At 39.4% G+C, this 22677-nt stretch overlaps 1 protein-coding gene across 1 annotated transcript in view; it reads right to left on the bottom strand.

Moving 5' to 3' along the window:
• Positions 1-16251: 16251 nt before the first annotated feature.
• Positions 16252-22677, bottom strand: part of LOC309349250 (uncharacterized protein) — a 37302-nt gene continuing 30876 nt past the window's right edge. The window contains exons 12-15 of the mRNA XM_081874994.1: positions 22095-22288; positions 20292-20352; positions 18430-18569; positions 16252-17525 (exon numbers count right to left, since the gene is read on the bottom strand). Coding sequence (XP_081731120.1) covers positions 17421-17525; positions 18430-18569; positions 20292-20352; positions 22095-22288 — 500 coding nt within the window. The 3' untranslated portion in view covers positions 16252-17420. The remainder of the gene's footprint in view (positions 17526-18429; positions 18570-20291; positions 20353-22094; positions 22289-22677) is intronic.

The following is a 22677-nucleotide window of genomic DNA, read 5'->3' as shown; positions in this document are numbered from 1 at the left end:
GCAACCCATTTCAAAAAGCAACTTGTGAACTACTGCCAAAATAAATTACCCATGCAACCAAAACCACAGTTTGATGTATAACTGATGGAGTTGCCCAGAAAATTTATACTCTCAAAAACAGTTCTAACTCCCTAGAATAGCAGCACTATTCTTTGGGATGGTCTGAGGGTGACAAATGGTGCCTGTGTGACAGGCTGAAAAGGTTTTGTGAAGAAACTGCATTTCTCCTCTCACTGAGCTTCAAGTCAATCACAGCTCTTTTAAACTGAGGGTTTTCAGTAACATGTTTTACCTTACAAGAAAGCAGTAAACATAGGGTTGAATAATATTTTTAAGTAAGTTTGCCCATCCATGTTGCTGAAAATGTCAAAAAGTATACAGATTCTGTTAGCATTGAGATTTTCTATTTTGTTTTGACGGAAAATGAGAGTGGAAAGGAAAAGTAGCTTTAAAGGCAGTTTATTATTTGTTAATATTGGTCACGCATTAGCAATAATATAGTAATGTGATATCACCAAAAGATGTTTACTGTTGGCAAAGGTATTGTGTTATTGTGTATTTATAAATTTATAGAACTATATAAAAAGTATAGGGTGCAGTTGAGAAAGGATTCAGAGTGATCTTTCTTGAAGGTTTCTTTTCTCTCAGTTGTCGTTTCCAAAGTGGCTTTTCTTTAAAACAAAAAACCAAGAAATGATGTTTGGATCCTAATGCCCTTTAAACAAATGCCCTTTGGAGGTGGTGAGGGAATCTAGAACCAGCCCTACCAGTAGCAAAGTAAAGCAGCCACTTCAGACAAATAACTCTGGATGTTATGAGAAGGCACCAAATTATGACTGCTGTATTTTTGCTGCCCAGGAGGGGGAGACGTGCTTGTAGGATTTTCTTCCTCAGGTATCAAAGTAACTTAACCAGCCTCAGCATGCGTGTGTGACACCAAAATATTTTTCACCAGCCCTGGCTGAAGCCCTGTGCAAACACATGGGGGAAGGAAGAGAGAGAGAGAGAGAGAGAGAGAGAGAGAGAGAGAGAGAGAGAGAGAGAGAGAGAGGAGGGAGAAGCATCTTAACTGAGCCTGTGTGTGTAGATCTTACACACACATTGGACCAGTACACAAGGCACAATCCACACATGGAGGTTGATGTGGGGCCTGTCCCCATGATCCCACTTCTCCTTCCAAATATGAGTATACTTATCATTATCTGAACAAGTATGCTTGGTGGGGAGAGGCAGGCACTTCTGGCACTTATTTCTTTCTCTGCTCCAAATCTTCCCCCAGTGGTCTTTTTCCCCTTTATAATTTCAAATGCACATTTGGTCTCCAGAAAGCATAAATGGCATCAAGGTTCTTGATAAGTATGTTTAAAACATAGCATGTTTTTAGCTCATCAGGGTGTTGTGGGCGGCATTCCATTCTTGCTTACATCTCAGTTATAAACTCTAGAGGCAAGATGAGTTTCCAAAATGTCCTGCTTTTAATGTCAACTTATGATTTTTTTTAATTCTCCAGAAAGCCATACATGTAGCATGCCTCGTTTTGCCTCGTTTTGCTTCTTCCCATTTGTACAGATACACACATTTGCAGGCAGAAGGTGCACTTTTACCCTTAAACTGCCCATAACTTTCTGCATAAGAGGAGATATTTGCAAACATGTTTCTGCATTTTAAAAGTGTACATTATGTGCTACTTTGCTAGCAAATATATATTATTCACATCACTTAAGGCAGAGACTGATAACTTTTCTGGGACCCATTTGTAAACTGGACCCACCACCTGTTCTATTGGCTAAGCAGAGCTCTTATTTCAAAACTAATTTCAATTGGGCAGGGAGGAAACCTTGTGGGCACCAGGAAAGGCCTCAGTAGGCACATGTGTGTTCACATTAGCAATCCAGTGCATGTCTAATCAACAGTAAGCCCAACTGAGTTCAAAGGCGCTTACTTCAAGGAAGGTATGTATGTATGTATGTATGTATGTATGTATGTATGTATGTATAGGATCGTAACCCATAGAATCACCTGTTATGAAAAGAAGAAGGTCTAGATTCTGTGTTGCTGCCATATAAATGTGAGTAAGCATTAAAAAGAATGAGCAGGGGAGAAATCCATACATTTAAAAAAATCTTAATTTCTCAGAGAGATCTTTGTGCTCCTTGAAAATTCTTGCCATCAGTTTAATGATCTTTTAAAGGTGGTGTTTCCTGTTAAGAAATGAATGTCTCAGGCTGCATTCCTATATACACTGCCCTGAGAGAAAACCCCATTGAACTCAAGTGATGCTTACTTCTGAGTGGGCTGCATAGGTCTGTGCTGGTGATGTGATACTGGCTGCTATTGTGAGCAGTTTGGGGTGGGTTTTTAAAGGTTCACTCTTCATTAGAATCTAGTTAGTTATTAAAACATACATTCATCCTGCCATATGCTCAGTGATGCAGGTGCCCATGTATGTTTCCGTAGCTGGATCCCATATCTGCAACTACCAGTTGGGACAAACCTGTAATTAAAGGTGCCAAATAGCACCAGAAGCTGTTCAGAGCAGGAAGTAGGATTCTGGATTCTGTCCTTCCTAGCCTTCCCTTCCTGTCAAACACATTATAGACACTAGCCAGAGTTTGTATAAGAACCAAAAGAAATGTGACATGGAAGATCCATGGCTGAAGGAGCAATTCATGTTTGAATGAGTGCAGCGGTGCTGAGGCTGTGGGTGCTGAACCCTTTCCCTCATCCCATTTCCCCCGTCTCAGTATTACTTCAAAGTTGCTATTAACCTGGTGTAGGGACATGCATCTGTTTTGCCTTTAACCAGAGTGAGTGTGTTTCTAGGTATGGATTGATGCAATTGAACAAAGACTCCTCTTCTACATATCCCACTGAAATCAATGTATCTTGAAGTGGAGCATTGCTCTAGCATCACATCCTTTTAACCATGAATTTAAATTCTTGCAATCCCTGTAAATGTTGAAGGGTAATATTTCTAGTAATCTTCTCCCCCAGGACTGTATTGCTCCCTACTTTTTATTATTTCTTTGTTTCACAAATTTTTTACACTGCTTGGTTGTCAAAATCATCAAAGCTGTTTAGAAAAAGATACAACAGTAAAATCAAGAAAAAATCACAGCCATAGTTTAAAACATACAAAGGTTAAAATACTAAAACAGATTAAAATTACCTGAACTTTATAAACCTCTGGGTAGGCTTGTCTCAACAGGAATGTAATTATATAGCTGCCATTCTTAATTAACTGATTGAGTTGTTAGTTTCAATGAAGCAACTCCTCAATAAGCTGCTTTATTCCTCCCACAAATGCATTTGCATTCTAACTATTTCAAAGCACTAAGAGTATTGATAAAGTTACATAAAGTTGAGGGATTTCAAATTCAGATGCATATCAAACAAGCAGGCAGGGCCAGTTAAAGGTGGTTAGGGGCCCTGGTGCAGTTTCTCCAAAAGACCCCCTCTTACCCCAAAAGGCATGACGATCCCCCCCCAATATCTTTATTTGTGACATATATCTGTCATAAATAGTGATTCATACACAGCTGATTAAAAAAAGGAACAATCCCACTTCCACCCCCCACAGAAGCATCAAATGTCTACTTAATTACATTAAACTTTTAAGTCATTTCAGTTTTCAAACAAAGGTATCCTTCCACAAATAGCTATGTGTTCTCTGAGGTCAAAAGCATGTTCTTGCGAGGTCACATAATAAAACTATGCCAGGTTGATTTGAAAAGTAGTGATTTTCTTGTCTGTTCGACTCTCTCGGACATGGATTGCGAATTTGTCCTTTAACATTAAGCCCCAGTGTCGTGAGATCCAGGAATGGGTTCCTTAAATGCCTTATTGGATACAAATTTATACATATTTGCACGACTCTCCTTTTAAAGCATAGCAACTTCTGAACAAATGGAGGTAGGGGGAATGAAGAGTTGCCTGTAGAAGGTCTTGGATTGAACCTCCAGTATCTCTAACTGGGAGAGATCCTGTCTGAAACCATGAAGAACTGCTGCCAGTCATTGTAGACAAAGCTGGGTGGACCACTGGTCTTGCTTGGCACAAGGCAGCTTTCTATGCTTCTATACTACTTAAACACTGAGGTCAGTGCCATTCAGGTGGGGCTTATGCTGTATTCTAGATTCCTGCTTCCGTGTCATAGACCTTCCACCCAAATGGCAGCTTTCAAATGGGAACAGGAAGTGAAGGCAGTGTTTCTTTCTAATATTTTATGTGGGGCAAAGAGGAATTAAGGCCCACTTATTCCTAGGTAGCCTTAATTTTCTCTTATTCCAGGTCCCACTGGACTCAGTGGGAATAACTTCTGATTAAACTGTTGTAAAGCAATTAGTTCATGGTTTTTGGTGATACATTATCCAAAGTAATGATGACGAAACATAAAGAATAAACCACAACAAAAATGTGAAGAAATGCTATTTCAGATTTATGTGGGAGAGGAGGGGGTAAAACCAATAGCAAGCGATTAGATTTAAGATTAAATTCCAACTTAATGGTGTATGTAATAGCATGCATATTATCATTGGTTGTGAGCTTTTGAAATTGTTATTTTCATTATCATACCTCTGAAACTGTGAGCTAACACCACGTGCTGTTTACAAAAGGCTTACCTCTCTCTCTCTTCCTCCTCCTCCTCCATGTGATGACTACACATAGGCATGTTTTTCTGGTGCAAGCACCACAGCAGCTGGGCTCCCAGGCCCATCATGCTCTTGTAGTATGCAGTGCCTAATCTTTTTCATGTGCCATTGGGAAGGGAGCAGTTTCGCTTCTGCCTAATCCTATGGCCTCCTATTATCATTAATGCAAAGGCAGATGCTGTGGTGGATGGGGACAAAGGACAAGCCTATGATGGGGGCCACTGGTCCAGGCTTTCCACATCACCTGGCATGCTGTTGCTGCAGGTCAGATCATAGGAGGGAGGCAGCTGCAGTACAGTGGTGGTGCAAATGATAGGTGTCAGCATGAAACCAGGGTACAGGGACAACAAAGACAGTGAGCTGCAAGAGGAGCCATTCCAGACATCACTTCTTGTGCAATGGTTCCAAATGTACCAGAATTATCTGGTCTTGGCATCAGGGTTAGTTTAAAGGGTGAGGAAGTGTAACATGGCAAATCTTTTCTTCTGTGACTTCATCCAACTCCAACTCCTTCTTTCCCAGTGTAGAACATAATAATCTGCCTCTTTTGCAACCTGTTTTCTGTTGTTGTTGAATCCCATGGATTTTCATTCCATAATGAATGAACATTCATTTCATAATGTTGTTCTATCCTTGAAAGACATGGCTATTTTATGTTCATCAGGTTGGCAATTGCTGAACATATGTGGTATCCAAGGGATCGTAATTAATAAATCAGCCTGTTTCTTTAGCTAAGCACATTCTTGGAAAATAAATATATAAAAATAAATAATATAAATATAAATATTAAAATACTTCATTAAAACCCATGGGATCTACTTAGTAAATGTTTAGAGGTAGGCACAGGCCCCAAGATTTGTCTTGTAGATCTTCTTTTTTAAATAATCCTAACAAACTAATATATTTCTGACATGATCTGTCCATTTCAATCTGTGATATGGGTTTCAATATACTCTTGTGCAGTAAAGCTCTGAATTTCACTCTAATGAGAAATCTAAAAATGTCTATAATGTGTTCTCCTTGGCAGGAGTAGATGAAATTTGCAGGCACAGTATCCCCTCTAGAGTGGGTGGAGTAAGCCTGCCAAATTGCAAACAAATGGGGCAAAGGGCTTTTTAATGTCAAATTAAAAGGAATATACTCTCCACCATAATCCATATTAGGGCAATAATTCTTTGCTAAGAAGAGAGTGCTGTGATAAATGAACATTTCAGGATATGGTTTGTTCATTTCCATTCCACATGAATCCAAGATGAGCATTTTAGAATATTCTGTTCAGGAGGCCTCAGTCAGTTCACTAGAATTACAAAATTCTCAGAGTTGTCTAGCATGCAACTAGAAATGGATGCACAGTACAATCCACAGTTTATAGCTAATTCAGTAAAACAGGACACTATCTGTATGTTTTAGTGGTTAAGGGATAACCCCACTTATCTGGGAAAGGGCCCTAATACAGTCAATACATTCCATAGAACTTCCTTCCTTCTGAGCAGAAATAGTTAGACTTGGGCTATAATGCTCATTGTTCCACTATTACTCCACCAGATCTGTTTGGAGTTTGCCTAGGTTTGGTAGGTCTCAGGTTTGATGCTGAGACTGGGATTTTGGGGTCCATTCTCAGGGCAGCAAGTTTAAATCTCAGGGTCATCACAGCTAGTATCAAATTGCTACCTTTGGATCTTGGGTCTAGGCATTTTGCAACAGAGTCTGGTTATTTTAAAAGATGTCCTTAAAAAAAAAAAAAACCAACACTGATCATTCTGAAACTATTGCATTGATAGTTCCCGTCCCTATTTCTCCCCCACCCCAAATTTCCAATGCAGTCCCCCACTCTAATGAAACCTGTTTCTCTCCCCTCCCCAATTCAGTGTTTTTATTTTCCTGGGCATTTAGTTATCTGTATCTGCCCCTTTACCATAAAGGACTCTGGCCCTTTATCTCTTGGAACACATCCATGGGCCCCATCTGCCCATCAGTTTTCCATCCTTGAAATCAAGCAGCCCCACAACAATGTTACTAGGTTTGTACGTTTGCTCTGTTCTTCCCTGCTAACATCTGGGTCCTGCCTTTGCACTATGAGCAGGTCCAGATTCAGCACCTGCTCTCCTTAGACATCCCTAACTCTGAACTTGCTGTGAGTGGCTTGGAGTGACATTTACATTTCCTGCAATATCCCAGCACACCTCTGGCATAGCATCTCTCTGGGGCATTGTGAGAAATAAATACGTTACAGCTGCCTTTTACATTTCCCACAATGCCACAGAGCAATGCTACACCAGGGTGCTCAATGGCCCTGTAGCTTACCATCATTTAGTGAGTGCTGCTGCATGCTACACCCCTTAATATCACCCCCTCCTGGGCTCATGGGGTACCCCACCTTCATAGAACCGTGTGCACTAGAATACTCAATGCTGAGGGTCCCCTCAAGAGTGGAGCTAGCCCTGACTACTTGTGTTGCCATCAACACTGGCACAGAGATTGGGGGCGGGGGCGGGATATGAAATCTACAGTTTTAAAAGCAAGGAAATGAAGTGTGGGGAATACTAGTCCTAAACAGGAGTTCTGCTTGCACATAAAACCTACACATGAGCATAGACAAGAGTGCTAACCTCTGCCCCATTGCCTTTCAGTTCATAGAGGGTGAAGATCTGAAGCAGGGTGCTTTCTGTCCTCATGGCTGTTGCTTAAGATCTTGCATGGTATATTGCAAGGGGAGCAATTTCATGTGCATGAAATGCTAGAGTAAGGCTAGTGACACCTTCCAATGTGGACATGGCCTATCTGGAAACAATACAGAGTGTTATCTATGCCCTTTTGACTAAATGCAGTGCCATACAACAGAGGACTGCAGGGCTCATCCTTGTAGCTGTACTGGGCTAAACTGAACGAACAGTGTCAACACCCCTTCGCTAGAGACCAAACAATGCAACATAATATAGACTCCTACAAGTATGACTGTCTCCAGTGGTAAAAATATATCTTACAGATGCTGTTATGAAATCCTGCTGAAGCTCAGCTAAGTGGGCTATTGCTTGTTCAGATGGTACATTGTTAGCACAGCATTCTAGTCATGTCATTTTTTTGTTATCTCATATTTGGAAAAAAAATTAAGACCTGCAAAAACATATCAATACTTGAAAATCAGTTCTAAATGTTCTTTTTGTTTGTACAGTTTAGTTACTGAGACTTTGTTATTTACTGATACAAAACTGGTCAAGTAAATGGGACTACAGCAGAGTAAGTGATCATGCCTAGGGATTCCTGGGCATAACCCAGGGAACACTAAGGATGTTTAAGTTCCTCTTATTTCAGCTGAATCCAGATGGAACTTACACATATTTAACTCTGGCTGGGTCATGTCCATTTTTAATTAATATCCCAAAGACATATAAGTGAGTAAATTCCAAATAACTTTTTTTTTTTTTTTTGCTATTCTGACACGTTGCATTTTTACATCAAACTACCTCAGCTACCTTTAATTTTTCTCCTCCCTCTAGATATTAAAGCATGCACTTTGTATTTATTAGGGCTTCTGTCTCAACCAGCCCTTCCCAGTTTAGAAAATGAAACCTGTTTCAAAGCCATGCCAATTTATTCATAGAAGACACTGAACAGAACATACTGTAGTTGCTAACAATCTTTACCTGATCCAATTAGGACAGTGCATGCACAGAAACAAGCTTCCACATGTCTTGTGTTGTGATGTGAAACATAGTGCTTGGTTTGAATTTCCAGGCTTCATCTACCTTTGGGCAGGAGGGGGTAGATTAGGAACTTTGAGAACAGCCCTGATAGGAAATGGCAGCACCAATCACTTCAGTGGTAGGGAAGATGAATTTAGACCCCTCCCTTAAAAAAAAAATAGTGATAGATGTGTCCACAGTCAACAGTATCAACCATCTTAATTAGTGGGGTAGATTGTTCAGCTCAGTGCATGCATAGCTGGATCAGAAGCTATGGGTCTGTGAGGTGTTGTTTAATTATCCAGAATCAAAAACCACATACCCAGGAACAGAAACGGTCACTGCTTGTATATGCTTAATTTGCCTTAAAAGATTTGTGCTTTTTCCACTCATGAGTCTTTTTCATTTTGTTTCTCCTGTACCAGATATGTAATTATATAAAACTCTGAAAAACATGCCATAACAATGAAATGTGACTGTCAACAGCAGACTAACAAATGGAATAGAGTGGATCAATAATTTCTCAGCTCCTGTTGTAAACTGTTGCAATTATACACTGATTGTGTTAACTAATTGTTACTGTGCTTTTACTCAATACTTAACCATTATCAGAAACAAGTTCTGGGAGATCACCTTTGTGTTTATGGAAAGTGTAGATATTTCCCTTGGTACAAGCACAGTGACTCGAGTTGAATGATATTCATGACAGTTCTTGTGCTATGGATTGTAAACATTGTACAAATGTATTGGGTATTCTGTTTGAAATGAAGATTCAAAAAATAGTTAAATGAAATGAAATCCTTCCTGTAAATAACTATATTCAGATTCCATGTATACGAACATTCCTTTAGAGTCCCGATCGTGAAGAGTGTCTTTATCAGCTAGAGACTACTGTCTTGTGTGGCAGTGGTTACATGTGCTATAGTAAAGAACACAGTGTGTGAAGTATTTGGTGTACTACAGTACCATAGTTCTTTTGGTCTGTTAAGTAAGTTGCAATTTGTGATGAAATGAAGTTGAAAGTAGTGCTTCATACTAACAAATTTCTTTGGTTACAACCTGATTTTTCTTGTAAAACTTCAAAGGAAAACTTGAAAATTTTATATATTTGGATTTTGTAGATTTTTTTTTATTGCAACACGAAGTACCAAATCATTAAATAAAGTACACTGTGGTCATTTTATGGATGCCGTGGAGTCTTTTAATGGGTTGTCATCTGCTTGTAAATGCATTCTGTTTCAAAAGATTGAGCAACTGTGCAACGGTAAGTCTTCAGGGATCTAGATTTGGCATGGATGTCAACACAAAGAGTCCATATATCTGAGACACAATTATTAGCTGCTTCCACAATCCAACCACGGTTTCTGCTGGAAAGAATTTCCTCCCAAAACTGCAGCAATTTATTTTTATATATAATAGAATTTACTAGAGTTTATAAGGAGAAATACAAAGCTTAATATAAAATATCCTTTTTTGTCCAAACTAAAACATTAAATAAGATAAAAACATAGAAGGGGGGGGGGGAGAGAATGAAAGAAAGATTAAGAAAAAGAAATATAAAAGGTATTAAAAGAGAGAGAAAAAACTAAAGAACTTCCTGTTCTTTGTCTGTCCATTATATATAAACAATATTCACTTAATCTGTTCCAGTATAACACCAAACAATACCACTTTCTATAAACAAACATTATCTTCAATCCTCAAATCCAAGTGCCACTATTTCATTTTCTTTTTCATGCAAAAAGTCTGAGGTTTCCACTCCTTAGTAAATGTTAACAATAACAATGGTGTGTGAGGCTGAGGTGTCTCAATGCCAAGTAGCTTGTAGGATCCTAAACTCTTTACTAGGAATACCGTATTTTTCGCTCTATAGGATGCACTTTTCCCCTCCAAAAATTAAGGGGAAATGTGTGTGCGTCCTATAGAGTGAATGCAGGCTGCGCGGCTAAGCCCAAAGCCAGAACAGGGAGACGGAGAGCTGTGCAGCGCTCTGTCTCGCTGTTCTAGCTTGGGTTTAGCTGCGCAAAGCCTCCGCAGGGCACCGGAGAGAAGGCACCCCGCTGCCCTGCGGAGGCTTCAAAGGCTGTCCCCGAAGCCAGAACAGCGAGACGGAGCGCTGCACAGCACATGAGCATGAGCATGAGCATGAAAGCACTGTTTTCCTATGATTCCCAGCAACTGGGATTAATTTACCATCCTAGATCCAGTAAATAGGCAGAATTATTATTATTACTATTAGTTATTATTATTGCAACTTGTGTGTTGCCTTTCAAAATCAAAGGGCTTCTTAAGCTGGCTTACAATTGAAAGGTTCATAAAGAATAAAACAAAATAACATAATTACATTGCTGTTGTCTTTGTCCATGGAGTTTTCTTGGCAGTGGCTTGCCGGTTCCTCCTCCAGGTGGATCACGTTTGGTCAAAACTCTCCACTATGACCTGTTCATCTTGGGTGCCCTGCTTGGCATAGTTTATTTATTTATTTTACGGCTATTAGCCCATAAAATATGTACAAACATAAAAGCACAGAAGCATAAAAACCAATACATCTAACAACAGAAGGGGAACACCACGATGCAAGGGTGGGTCATTGAACAGTGACAGTAACGGCTTGGGGCCCGGAAAGATCCAAGGGACGGTTCACAGAAAAAGGAGAACTGGAGACGAGATCCGTCATGCACTTTCATCATGACTGTCCGATTAGTTTTTGTTGTTGTTGGGTTTTTTTGGTGGTTTTTGTGTGTGAGATAACTGCATTCAGGAATCTCGCCACCTGCAGAGTTACAGAAGGATCTGTATCCTGCAAGAGCAGTGCGGCATGTGACTCAACAGGCCTGCCAACCAAGCGCAGTAAAGCAGGACCCAGGAATTTAGTCCTAGCTATGCTATGTAAGGGACAGTTGAACATTATATGAGGAAGAGATTCAAATGTTTTCCCGTCACACTCGCATAGCGGAGACACCAAACCCTTGGAAAATCTGTAGCTCAACAGGTTCGATGGAAAAACATTGAACCTTGCACGAATAAATGCAAGTCGGTGTGGTGCAGATGAAAGAGATGACATGTATGATGGAAGGCCAAGTGGTGGGGTTATTCCGTGATACCTGGGAGAGCAGACACCCCCACCCCTGGAGAGGTTGTGTTGATTTTCAATGTCTGCTAATCTTTGCTCGATAAGGCTTTTGGCTGAGCGTAGGTTCATCTTTAAGGAGTCCGCTGGGGAAATTCCGATGCTCAAAAGTTTGGCATGGATTTTTCCTACCCATGGGTTAACAAAGTCATCCCACCAGAGGCACTGAAAGAGGTAATGGTCGGGAAGCCTATGCCAGCTGGACAGCCAATAGCCAAAGACTCGCTTCCAGATGACCGTCTCCAATGATGCAATATTTAACTCCAGATGTATGGCTGCATTGCTCACACACATGGGGAGTTTCAGGAGGCGACGGAGAAACTGATTCTGCAATGTCCCCAGCGATGTTAAATTGGACCCTGGGGCCCAGAGCGGGGCAGCATAACAGAGGGTGGAAACCACTTTTGCGTGGTACACCTTCAATGCAGAAGGGATGTGGGAGGCTCCGTCGGCCGCAAAAAATTGGAGTAGAGTGTAAAGTATTGTTTTCCCTTTGTTCAGTAAATACTGTATCTGTGGCTTCCAGCTTAGGTTATAGTGAAAAAAGACTCCCAGGTATTTAAATTTGAAAACCTGTTCTAATTGGACTCCATCTAACTTCCAGCTGTAAGTTTTCCGAGACCTGGTAAAGACCAGTACTTTTGATTTTCCATGATCAATTGTCAGGTGGTTGAGTTTGCAGTAAGCCGCATAGTTCATAGCTTCTCTGAGTTATTCAAGCCCCTTCGCCACGGCAAGGCAGTGATCCATGAAGGGACCAGAGACCAAATTGCAAACATGCGCTGGATTATGGAGAAAGCTAGAGAGTTCCAGAAAGACATCTACTTCTGCTTCATTGACTATGCAAAAGCCTTTGACTGCGTCGACCACGGCAAACTATGGCAAGTTCTTAAAGAAATGGGAGTGCCTGATCACCTCATCTGTCTCCTGAGAAATCTCTATGTAGGACAAGAAGCTACAGTTAGAACTGGATATGGAATAACTGATTGGTTCAAAATTGGGAAAGGCGTACGACAAGGCTGTATATTGTCTCCCTGCTTATTTAACTTATATGCAGAATTCATCATGCAAAAGGCTGAGCTGGATGAATCCCTAGCCGGAATTAAGACTGCTGGAAGAAATATCAACAACCTCAGATATGCAGATGACACAACCTTGATGGCAGAAAGTGAGGAGGAATTAAAGAACCTTTTATTGAGGGTGAAAGAGCAGAGCGCAAAATATGGTCTGAAGCTCAACATCAAAAAAACGAAGATCATGGCCACTGGTCCCATCACCTCCTGGCAAAGAAATGGAGGTAGTGAGAGATTTTACTTTCTTGGGCTCCATGATCACTGCAGATGGTGACAGCAGCCACGAAATTAAAAGACGCCTGCTTCTTGGGAGAAAAGCAATGACAAACCTAGACAGCATCTTAAAAAGTAGAGACATCACCTTGCCACCAAAGTCTGTATAGTAAAGGGCTATGGTTTTCCCAGTAGTGATGTATGGAAGTGAAAGCTGGACCATAAAGAAGGCTGATTGCCGAAGAATTGATGCTTTTGAATTATGGTGCTGGAGGAGACTCTTGAGAGTCCCATGGACTGCAAGAAGATCAAACGTATCCGTTCTTAAGGAAATCAGCCCTGAGTGCTCACTGGAAGGACAGATCGTGAAGCTGAGGCTCCAATACTTTGGCCACCTCATGAGAAGAGAAGACTCCCTGGAAAAGACCCTGATGTTGGGAAAGATGGAGGGCACAAGGAGAAGGGGACGACAGAGGACAAGATGGTTGGACAGTGTTCTCGAAGCTACAAACATGAGTCTGACCAAACTGCGGGAGGCAGTGGAAGACAGGAGTGCCTGGCGTTCTCTGGTCCATGGGGTCACGAAGAGTCGGACACGACTAAACGACTAAACAACAACAATTACATTGCTAAAATTGCATGCAAATTAGAGGGATTAAAAATCTTCAATAGAGAAACAAACCAACATTAAAAATGTAGCAGCTAGCCTTACGCCCTCAAATGCCATAAGACGACTTATTTCCCACCCCCTCCCTCCAATATAACAGACGCCATTGGCTTGGATTCTGAAGGAGAGAGCTGAATATGTCAACTTGGTGCGGCTCCCCTGCACAAGCAAAGGAAGACACTCTTGAACGCTGTCCTCACCTTATCCATGCCATCCTACATTTGATGCCTAATTTGGCTTTCAAACTAATTAGTCTAATGATTATCACATTCCTGACAGAAGTTGACAAACTGTCTAGACATTCTTTCTTTTCAGCGTTAAAAAGAGAGGAACTCTAACAGTAGATAATTGCCTTCCTGCAAAATCGTTATGCATTTAACACAACTGAACACTTGCTAGGCTAGTTGTCTGCAATATGCCTGGGTATATTATTGGTGTTTCTGTCTACTCTAGTAGTGATACACATCTGTGCTTGTTTATCTGAAACTGGCTGAAAGTTCATTTTATTCAGTTATTTATTTTTATTTATTATTCAAGAAAACTATAAGCATTAAGAAAAACACACAGGATTTTTGTTGTAGTTGCCATTTCAACTTTATTCTGCAGTTTAAAAAAAAAACTTCACAGAATACCATACAAATATGCAGAAAACAGAATGTGGAAAAACTAACTGAGATATGTTAATTGACCATAATAATTATACTGCATTTTGCTTTGATACTCAATTCAATACTTTTTAAAAATGAAGGAATGTACCAGTACCATTTTTTCAGGTTTGTAACACAAACAATTGCAGTTCAGCATGAGATTGCATTATTTTTAAAAACAACTTACTGTTATATTTGCCACCACCACCCAATCGTTCTCTCTCTTCTCTGTCTCTCACACACCAGAATTGAGCACACATATCTTCATACAGTTATACATTCTGAGATACATACAGGCTCTTTCAATCACTTTTGGCTACAACCTGCGCTGTTGTCAAGAAGCTGCTGCATGTGACAGCTTTTCTATATACATCAGAACTCCAGCAAGGAGTTGTGGGCAAGGACAAATAACTATAATGTTTGCACTGCACTAGTATGACATCTGATCAAGTCAACAGAAACCACCTGAGCTGTTTTCCATACAGTATTAAAATTTATTATGCATCCTTCACCCTAAGGTCCCAGGACTGGCTACAGCAATTCAAACACAATGTCAAGATCAGTTTAAAACAACTTACAATCACAGAAAGAAAGAGGTTTCTAAAAATGTCATTTGTCTTATCATTCACTTTTAATTGGTATTAGAGCTGCCACTGTTTTTTAATGCAAGAGAAAGTAAACTGGATCCGGATGTAATTGCATCATTATTCATATCATCAGGTTTACATTTGTTGCAAGATTGTGACATGGGACCATTTTTAAAAAGCAAAATCATACCATATCCCATTTATTTAGGCACTTGAGAGAGAAATCAGTGCCCACAAATGTATTTTAACAAACCAATTTAATTTTCTGGCAGCTCAATTCTAACCTGAATCTAGCAATCTTCTGATAGGCGCAGATAAGTGCTCAAATGTTCACTGAACAGGAAGGCCTACCCTGACCAGAAGAAGTACACATTGATCTCCTGAAGAGTTTTGGGTGAGGCCCTATTTACACATATTAAAATCTGAAAAGTAATGTAAAACTCAATTTCACATATTCCAAATCAATGCAGATTAGTATTCAAGTATACTGAAAAAGTCTATTTTACAGCATCTTCAGCTGGAGTTTGCTCCTGACAATTTTTAAAGTAGCTTTACTTAAGCTAAACCTACAAAATAAAGATAAACTCTGCAAAATAACAAATAAGCTAAATATATAAATATTAATTTTAAGAAGTACAAATGAGCATGGCAAGTTATTCTGGAATGTTTAAAAGTAGCATATCAATTTAGGAAATAAGCTACCACTCAAATAAAGGTCAAATTAGGTCCAGTCGTGACTGACTCTGGGGTTGCGGCGCTCATCTCGCTTTATTGGCCGAGGGAGCCGGCGTACAGCTTCTGGGTCATGTGGCCAGCATGACTAAACCGCTTCTGGCAAACCAGAGCAGCGCACAGAAACGCCGTTTACCTTCCCGCTGAAGCGATACCTATTTATCTACTTGCACTTTGACGTGCTTTCGAACTGCTAGGTTGGCAGGAGCAGGGACGAGCAACAGGAGCTCACTCCGTCACGGGGATTCGAACCGCCGACCTTCTGATCTGCAAGTCCTAGGCTCTGTGGTTTAACCCACAGCGCCACCTGTGTCCCTACCACTCAAGTATTTACACCTAAATATCAGAATTGCTATTATCCTGAAAGCGGGTATTTAAACAGAAGTCACATCACTGAAAGTTCAGTATAACTCATCAATTTATGGAGCACAAACCAGCTCTCTTCAGGTTAAATAAGCCAACAAATTTTAAAAGTACTTAAAAAAAACAACCTAATTAAAGCATTAAATATTACTAGTTTTACTACAGACAAAGTTGGAATACAATTCCAAGGATAAACATGTTGACCTATCATTTTGCATCCAGGGCCTCTTTATCCATTTTGGCAGGAAAATGCTTGTGTGGTCGTGGTTTCATGCAAGATATTTATCAGGCTTTCACAGTATTGTCATATATTTCTGCCAGCAGTTGGTGCCAAAATGCACTCTCTACATAAGAGCGCCAGGTGGTTTTTCAAATATGTTTCTGGTCTATTGTTATTTTACCTTTTTGGAAGTTTTACATTATTGCTGTTAATTTTTTTGTTTGCTTGTTTTAATTTTTTTGTAAACAACTTCCAGCTGCGTGTTTTTAACCCGGAAGCAGTGCATAATTTTTTTTTAAATAAATGTTAAGGCCGTTATGTGGAGCCAGTCTCCCAACAACTCTCAGTGGCTTCAACGCTGCCATCACAAATGGGGCAGTATCTATACACCCACCACTTAGCTTTCATAATATATGGGGAGAGATAACTGCGGCTGCTATGTGAATTAGCTAAGTTTCCATCTGGCACAGCACTGGTCCACACAATTTTCAGTGCATTCACATCCTTCTAAAGTGCTAAAACTCGCCATGTTTTGGAATTTTTCTGATGCATATGGCTATCCAACTACTGCTCTTTTGGGCTAAAGAACTGTGCAATTGTATAGTATTAATCCTGCTTGCTTTCCTTATTATAGAGTGTCTATGGAAATTCTAAACCTTCAGCCACCACCAAAGATGGAAAAAAGAGAAAACCTTTGAAGGGATGTATTAGAGGGAATACTCTCCCTCTACAAAGAGGCAAAACTCAGCAATGCAAGTTCATGGAATTCCAAATAAATACTTTTGCAGCACAGCAAATTGTGATGGAATTTGCATTTCTAGGGATTTCAAATGAAGGTAATGCAAGTTAAATGTTCCTTACACATGGTAAAATTATGGCATCCACAGGGCCTTTTCTAAGCACCCTTACAGTGCAATCCTATGCGTGTATACTCAGAAGCCAGACTCCATTGAGTTCAGTAAGATTTACTCCCAGGTACCCATGCGTATTATTGCAGTTTTAGTTTGACAGCAATAGCATCATCTTCATTTCACAAATGTTAATAAATATAATTAAGGACTTTATCATGATTGGAAAATCTCTGTTACACCACACGAGACATGAAATGGACACAACTATAATGTTCAAATACATCCTAATGTTATCTTCAATTTAAATAAAATTTGTATGGAAATTTCATATATTTTCAACAAACCAAAAAAGCCATTTTATAGCTTATTCCAAGGTACAACTGTGCTTTTAAAAATATATCAAATTTTTGTGTTGGTACCTAAAGAGTAAGATTCCCAAGTTCCAGATTTAACAAGGATCTTTTGGGGAAATAACTTGTTTTTCTGTAAAACTGTACAACTGTAAAGAAAGTAAAATACAATAGCATTTTTCTCAAATATTACATCACATCATAAACATAATTTTAAAATATTTTACAACTATTTGTGAACCCAAAAAGACACTAGTCTTCTTTTTTCTGTGTTTCAAATCGTTCCATCAATGCTCTAAATACATTTCCTGGTATTTTCTGATGTTTGTCTATTAAACATTGTATTGCATTTTTTGCCTATAAGGTCAAAAAGAAAATAGCTCATTATTGTAACAGCTTTCAGTCAGTCACAGATTAAAATTAAAACCAGCATTTAGCCCTTTTAGTAGCAATAAAAACCCAAGATACCAGCAGTTTAATTTCAAAATTACAAAACAACTGTGAGATGCAAATGCACAAAATGGAGTACGAAGTATTAGCAACTGTCAGGTGGGTTGAAGTTAGAATTCTGATGCTTTCTATCCAATGATTTATAGCATATAGTTAGCAAAGCTAAATAGTTAACATGGGGTCCAGACCCAAAATATGCAACAAAACCCACAAGAAATCTAATGTTTGTTCTCTAATAATACCCCATATGCGTAGCAAGGTAAACTTGGTCCTCTTCCTTAACCCAGCCTAATGACAGGCTGAATCATCCAGAAAAACCTGAAGCTGAGAAGTCACAATACACTCTAGCATCATGACCAAGAATGGAATAAGAGAAATTTCTGGCTGTGAGTCCAGAATAGCAAGATTCAAGTTGGATATGTTTCAACAAATGTATTTTAAAGCTTGTAAGGTCTATCTTCAAAAGGAGATATGTGACACTCTTCTCCCATCTCTCATTATTCCTTATTCTACTGTCCTTGCACTCTCTTGTTTCTTTAGTTCTTTGCATCTTTATCTCAGCCAGGTCAAATTCACCTTTTCCCATTCCCATTCTCAAATCACAACCTCCCAAAATGTTCTCCACTGATTTAGCATACCGCTGGGCAATCTTGGCAGTTCACCTCAAAATCAATGAAATTAATCAGCTTCATCCCATGGCTCTTTGGGATGTTTCCATAACTGTATTCAGAACATAGGAATATTACACTACAATTATTTAGGATTAGGATAGTAACTTTGCTACTTCAGCATTATGAAAACAAAAACTTACTTTTTCTGCCAGTTCTGCAGCAGTGACATTTGGGTCATATGGAATAGGATCTCCAATATATGTGCGTAGTTTGACAGGGAAGTTTCCATACAATGGGACTAGTGGCCAACGAGTCTTCTCATAGACCCATCTAAGAAATTCTGGTTCATTAAAAAGAAGGCGGGGGAAGACATATTTAAGAGAATAGAAGGTAAAATAAAGTTCTGTTGCCCAAATCATGCAACTCTTTAAAGGTATCTTGGAGGCAATGGCTTTCAAGTCATGTTTATACAGTAATGCCTCATAAATTACTGATGCAAGCTAAAAGCCTCACAGTTCTGGAATATGTACAGGTATATCCAATCCTGAGCTAGTTGCACAGATTATGCATTCTAAGCCAGAAGTCATGAGAGAGAAGAAATAATTGCTGAAATATCTCCAAGATGTAGGTTGTGTTTGCATGTAATGTTACCCCCACCACCAATCACAAGCTTTTGCTTCCATTTCCCACCAACCAGTAATATCTGAATCTGGACAAACTGTTGATATTAATTCTGGTTTAGGGAATCCTACTGCATTTCCTTAACTATAGTTAACACTAACCACAGTTCTTGGTTCAACATACTGAATAACTACAGTTACTTGAAAACAGAAGCAAAAACTTATGATCTCCTCTTCTGCATGACTGTGAGAAGAAAAAGAGAAGTGCAGGAATCCAAAACTATAGCTTAGTATAAAGTATGAATGAAGCCTTAGGTCCTACATAACCTCTCTTCCTAGTGTAGAATAGTAAAAGAAGAGATTCCAAAAGTTGTTTTGGAGGAAAGAGTCATTGTTCTAGAAACATATTGCTGCTTTCTTAAATACCTGTGTTATAAGACAGGGAGCATGTCCTGTGATAAATACCAGTAGATTCTCTGCTTAGCCTTTCTTTAGGTCTTCATAGGACCATAGTCAATCAATGTGCTATTGTCATAAGAGGGACAGAACTTATATCTAAACAAGTGTGAGAACTGCAGCAAATTCCCCACCCCTTTTAGGAAGACCCTTAAATGAAATTTAGTCTGCCTTCTTTATCTTTGATTATACATGCAATTAGCTAATATTTTAAGATTTACTTAACAACTACAATAGTGACCCTCCATTTATTTTTTTTAAGAGCCTGGTTTGGGGGGTGGGGTGGGGAAAACCTCTTGTATAGTGCCTAGGAAAAAGAGAAGGCAGGAAGCAGGCACAGGGAAAGCAGAGCAGAAAGATGACTTATGAAGTATGGAAACTAAAGTATGGGATAAACAGATTCATGGTGGCTGCCTAAAGGATGGTTGAAGGCTAGGCTGAGAAGCAGACATATGAGAGGACTGAGCATGAATAGGGTGGAGGCAGAAAACAATAGAAAGGAAAGCAACAAAAAGGATCAGGGGATAGAACGGCAACAAAGCCTTCTGTTATATTTTGTAATGGTTGTGAATTACACTTTTTCTCTGTCTCTCTTTTTTACAAAATTGAATGTCAAAGGCATAGGTGGGGGGAAGGTAATAGGAGATTTAAGAAAAAATGGAACCAGTCTGGAACACCTTGCTACACAGAACAGTATATATCTAGGTATTAAGGCTTTGCTAATAATTCCAAAAGGACAACTGACACTTGTGGATTTGTAGAGCTGGAGTTAGCATAAAGCAACCTCATCCCTCCAGATGTTTTGGATTACAAATACATATTCACTTCACAGCACTTAATGATTAAAATGTCAACCACATCGTTCAAGAAAGAAAATCTTACCCCTATATGCACCAAAGATAGCAAGCCAAAGGTTCAACCAGGAAAGCAATAAATGTAACAACTGAAAGCATAATATAAAAACCCCAAAAACTGAAGTTGCTTACTTATTCCACCAAATGTTCGAACGCTTTCCCGAACATTTTGTGTGAAAAGGGGAATGATGGGCTGTAAAGATGAAGGACATGCGTTAGCAGTTTCTGTCTCACACTCAAGGCGTTGCATCCTAAATAACAGAGTGCATTCCTCAGTGATTACACACTAACGATTACTTTGTATCATTATAGGATTATTAAATGAGTAGAAAGCCGAGAGAACCATGCTAAACCATTCATTAATTACATTTGTATCTTATGCTTGCTCCAAAGAGCTTAGTGCAATTTTCCCACTTACTCTTTTCACAGCTGTCCAGTGAAACAGATTACCCAATGAGATTCATATGGGAATGGGCATTTGAACCTGGGTCTCTATCACAAAATTGAGTTTTTAGCCACAGCATAATATGAATCCCCTATTATTACACCTATAAACTTAGAATGTGATTCTGTAGAGAAAGAAAGAATTTGTTTTGGAGTAAGAAAAACCCTCAAGGTAAATCTGTATTTTCAAAGGAAAACCAAACCACTCTACTCACAACTAGAACAAGAATCTATTTCACCCAAATGCTTGTGTTTCATAGCCGCATATTCTAACAGAAACAATTGGAATGCTAAAAATTAAGGTATATAGGATCACAATCAATATCTTATCACTTCTGATACCGTATTTTTCGCTCTATAGGATGCACCAGACCATAAGACGCACCTAGTTTTAGAGGGGGAGAACAAGAAAAAAAAAAATATCTCCCTCTCTGCGCAGCGCCCCTCCAGCGAAGCGGCAGGAGAAACGGAGCCCCTTCCATTTCTCCTCCAGCTTCGCTGAAAGAGCGCTGTGCAGAGAGGGAAAGCTGTGCAGCGCCTCTCCAGCAAAGCAAAGCCAGGAGAGCAAGAGGGATTGGTGTGCACCGATCCCTCTTGCTCTCCTGGCTTTGCGTTGCTTTCGCTGAAGCCATGGAGCCTGCATTTCCCCTTAATTTTTGGAGGGGGAAAAGTGTGTCTTATAGAGCGAAAAATACGGTACTTCTCAGCATTCTATGTGAGCTGTTCCTGTTAAAAAACATTATTTTGTCCATAAGATCATTAATTTCATCCTCAATGCAATTTGAAAAAGCAGACTTTGCCTTCTATTTATTTAAAACAAGGGCAAATGAAATTAATTTTCAGAATGAAAAGACTGATACAATTAAAGCCTTTTTTTGTACCAGGACAGCCCCCCTCCAAAAAAAAAATATGGATCAAGCCATCAGACTGTATGATAGTCAATCAGACAAAACATCTGAAAGCAACATAACCTATTAAGAAATCTTCAGTAATAGCCTTGCATATAACACATTCATTTATTCACATTAGTCTAGATGGCCATTCAAAAGATAAGACAGGAGGAACAATTCAGGATTTTATTTGATGTTCTGTAATTTCCAGGAAATTGATGGTTTTGTTGGCATACACTACGGTGTTACACAGAAGAACCAGGGCACTAACACAATACTTTACCATTTATACAACTACTTTGGAATATGTAAGATCTGATCAACTTGGATAAATGGAAACATTATTTATATAGATTCTCAATGTATGTGGTGGGCTTCCATATAAACATTTTTTGAAGAGCCATTAAGTGCATCCATTTTGTTTCAATTTCTGCTTGCTTGTCTCTGCTTCTTGTAGTTCTCTCTGGATGAAGAACATGAGCAAGCAAATCATCTGTCTTTACTTTGTTGATTTTACATATAGAAAGATTCCAACACTGATGGTGCTGGTTTGGTTAAGATGCCTGAAGTTATATTGCATTTATGCTCAGAAAACACTCACCACTTTTGCATCAATAGCCACTTGAGCAAATCCTTTACGATTTCCCCATAGTATGGGGTAGTATTCATTAGCAAACAGGGCTTCCCGAACTCCTCCTGGTGAAATGGCCAATGAGCATCCGCTCTTTAATGCTTTTATACATTCCTCCTGTGATCCAGGCAAAGTACGAAACACTTCAACTACGATTTTGAAACCTGCAAAGAGTTAAGAAACAAATAGCTCATGAGAGAAATCTGGAATAAACAGTAGGCAAAAAAGAAAAATGGAAATATTGAACAAAACCATGAAAGAATTGGATTTTATACACCTAAATGCAGTCCAGCACCCACCTCTTGTTCACATCCTCCTGCATCAATATTGGGCTTAATCAAAACATTTACCGTATTTTTCGCTCTATAAGACGCACCAGACCACAAGACGCACCTAGTTTTTGGAGGAAAACAAGAAAAAAAATATTCTGAATCTCAGAAGCCAGAACAGCAAGAGGGATCGCTGCGCAGTGAAAGCAGCAATCCCTCTTGCTGTTCTGGCTTCTTCTGTGATAGCTGTGCAGCCTGCATTTGCTCCATAAGATGCACACACA

Source organism: Podarcis erhardii, assembly GCF_964252035.2.
Source record: "Podarcis erhardii genome assembly, chromosome: 8".
Lineage (NCBI taxonomy): Eukaryota > Metazoa > Chordata > Lepidosauria > Squamata > Lacertidae > Podarcis > Podarcis erhardii.
The sequence above is the reverse complement of the archived record's forward strand: the minus strand, read 5'-3'. Positions and strand labels throughout refer to the sequence as shown.